Here is a 1,827-nt window from a genome sequence, read left to right on the forward strand (position 1 = left end):
AACATGAATGGTATTTGGAATGGCTTACATGCAATGTTTCTAGCAGAGTGTCCATCTTCATATTACGTTCATTGTTTTGCTCACCGGTTGCAGCTAGTATTGAATGGTGCGGCTAAGGGAGTTCATGATTTATGCCGCTTCTTTTCTACTTTGTTGTTAGTTGTGAACTTTGTCGATTCATCTGCTAAGCGCAAGGGTGCACTAAAAGCTGCTACGGAGGATGAAATCCAAGATTTGATAGCTCTTAACACTTTTCAAACTTGTATGGCCCTAATCAAACTTGTATTATATTAATATCATTAGATTTTTTATATTCTTAGTTTACTTTAAATTCTTACCACTATTTAATACTTATTCTCATTCATCAAATAGGTACGGGGTCTGCAATAACTAGCTAGTACTCGTTGGAGCTCTCATTTTCGCTCTATTAAAAGTTTGATTGAATTATTTGGTTCAACCATAACAACCCCATATCATATCATGGACACTGCATCCTTACCTATTCAGGGAGAAGCTAGTGGTATTCTTAGAGCTATGAGAACCTTTGAGTTTGTGTTTTGTTTGATTATGATGGATAAAGTCATGAAAGTCACAGAAGTACTTTGTCAAGCAGTACAACGAAAAAACATTGACATTGGAGAAGCAATGAAGTTTGTTCAATGTACAAAAGAAATTCTACAAGATATGAGAGATGATGGTTGGGATGATTTAGTTATGGTTCTTACATCTTTTTTTGAGAAACATGATATTGTTATGCCTGATATGAATGCTCGTTGGTTTGATGGTACGGGTCGTGCATGTCAACAGAAGAATTTCATTACCAATGAGCACCACTTTCGTGTAGAGGTATTTAATGCGGTACTTGACTTTCAATTAAGTGAGCTAAATAAGAGGTTCAATGACAGATCTTGTGAACTCCTTGTGCTCACTTCAACTTTGGATCCTCATGATAAGTTCAGCCTCTTCGAAACTCAAAATGTACTCTTTCTTGTTAAGAAGTTTTATTCTCAAGATTTTATGCATGATGACCTTCTTACTTTGGAATTGGAGTGTGCATATTATAAGAAGGATATGACTCACGATGTAGCATTTCACACCTTAGATTCTTTGTCTGATATCGGCTTATAAGAAGGATATGACTCACGATGTGGTCTCCGGACTCTGGTGGTCGTAAACTGTAAACTGATATCGGCTTTTATTGCTGCTGAGTTTGCTGTTAGAAATCGCAATAGTAATCCCATTGTCTTTGGTGCTCGTAAGCTGATCTCGGCGTCCGTTTAGCTTTAAGAGATGTTTAAGGGGAGCTAAAAGTTACACTCCTAAATACATAATTCAAGCTCCATTTTTCTTTTTTAGTTAAAATTCTTATAAAAAGACAAAATTTTGAGTGAGGAAAGACAATTTATGTTACTTAAAAAGGAAGCATGGACTTTGAATGGTAAATTGTGAAGTGTAATTTAGCTCCCTTTAAAGATACCGTTTCCGCCGATTCCCACCGCTTGGAACTGGAGGGAGATTTCCTCTCATTATCAGTTATGTTAAAGGTTTTTATTCAGTTATGTGGAAGATCAAGTTCCTAGCGATGTAAAAGTTGTTGTGGAGTCGTTTACGAAGATCTGCTTCAAGCAGGTCGATCTTCAGATAAGTCAAGGTCCGTGGGTCAAAAACATTTCTACCTGTTAGAGTTATAGTATTCCGACAAACCAATAAGGCTCTTTTATGGGATGTTTTGGCTGTAAGCCGCCAAAGAGGCGCATCTCTGTAAATTTCTTTTCACTTGACAAAAAAGAACACATATGGAATGATAGGCTCTTAACCTTGGCCATG

General features: G+C 36.9%; 1 protein-coding gene across 1 annotated transcript; it reads left to right on the top strand.

Moving 5' to 3' along the window:
• Positions 1-480: 480 nt before the first annotated feature.
• LOC126795392 (uncharacterized) lies at positions 481-1,128 on the top strand. Its single transcript, XM_050522235.1, has one exon. The coding sequence runs from the start codon at positions 481-483 to the stop codon at positions 1,126-1,128; it is 648 nt and encodes a 215-aa protein (XP_050378192.1).
• The last annotated feature ends 699 nt before the right edge of the window (positions 1,129-1,827 follow it).

The sequence above is a fragment of the Argentina anserina genome, chromosome 5 (genome assembly GCF_933775445.1).
Source record: "Argentina anserina chromosome 5, drPotAnse1.1, whole genome shotgun sequence".
NCBI lineage: Eukaryota > Viridiplantae > Streptophyta > Magnoliopsida > Rosales > Rosaceae > Argentina > Argentina anserina.

Coding starts and splice junctions, on each gene's coding strand:
- LOC126795392 (XM_050522235.1), top strand. CDS start 481: ATGGACACTGCATCCTTACCTATTCAGGGAGAAGCTAGTGGTATTCTT.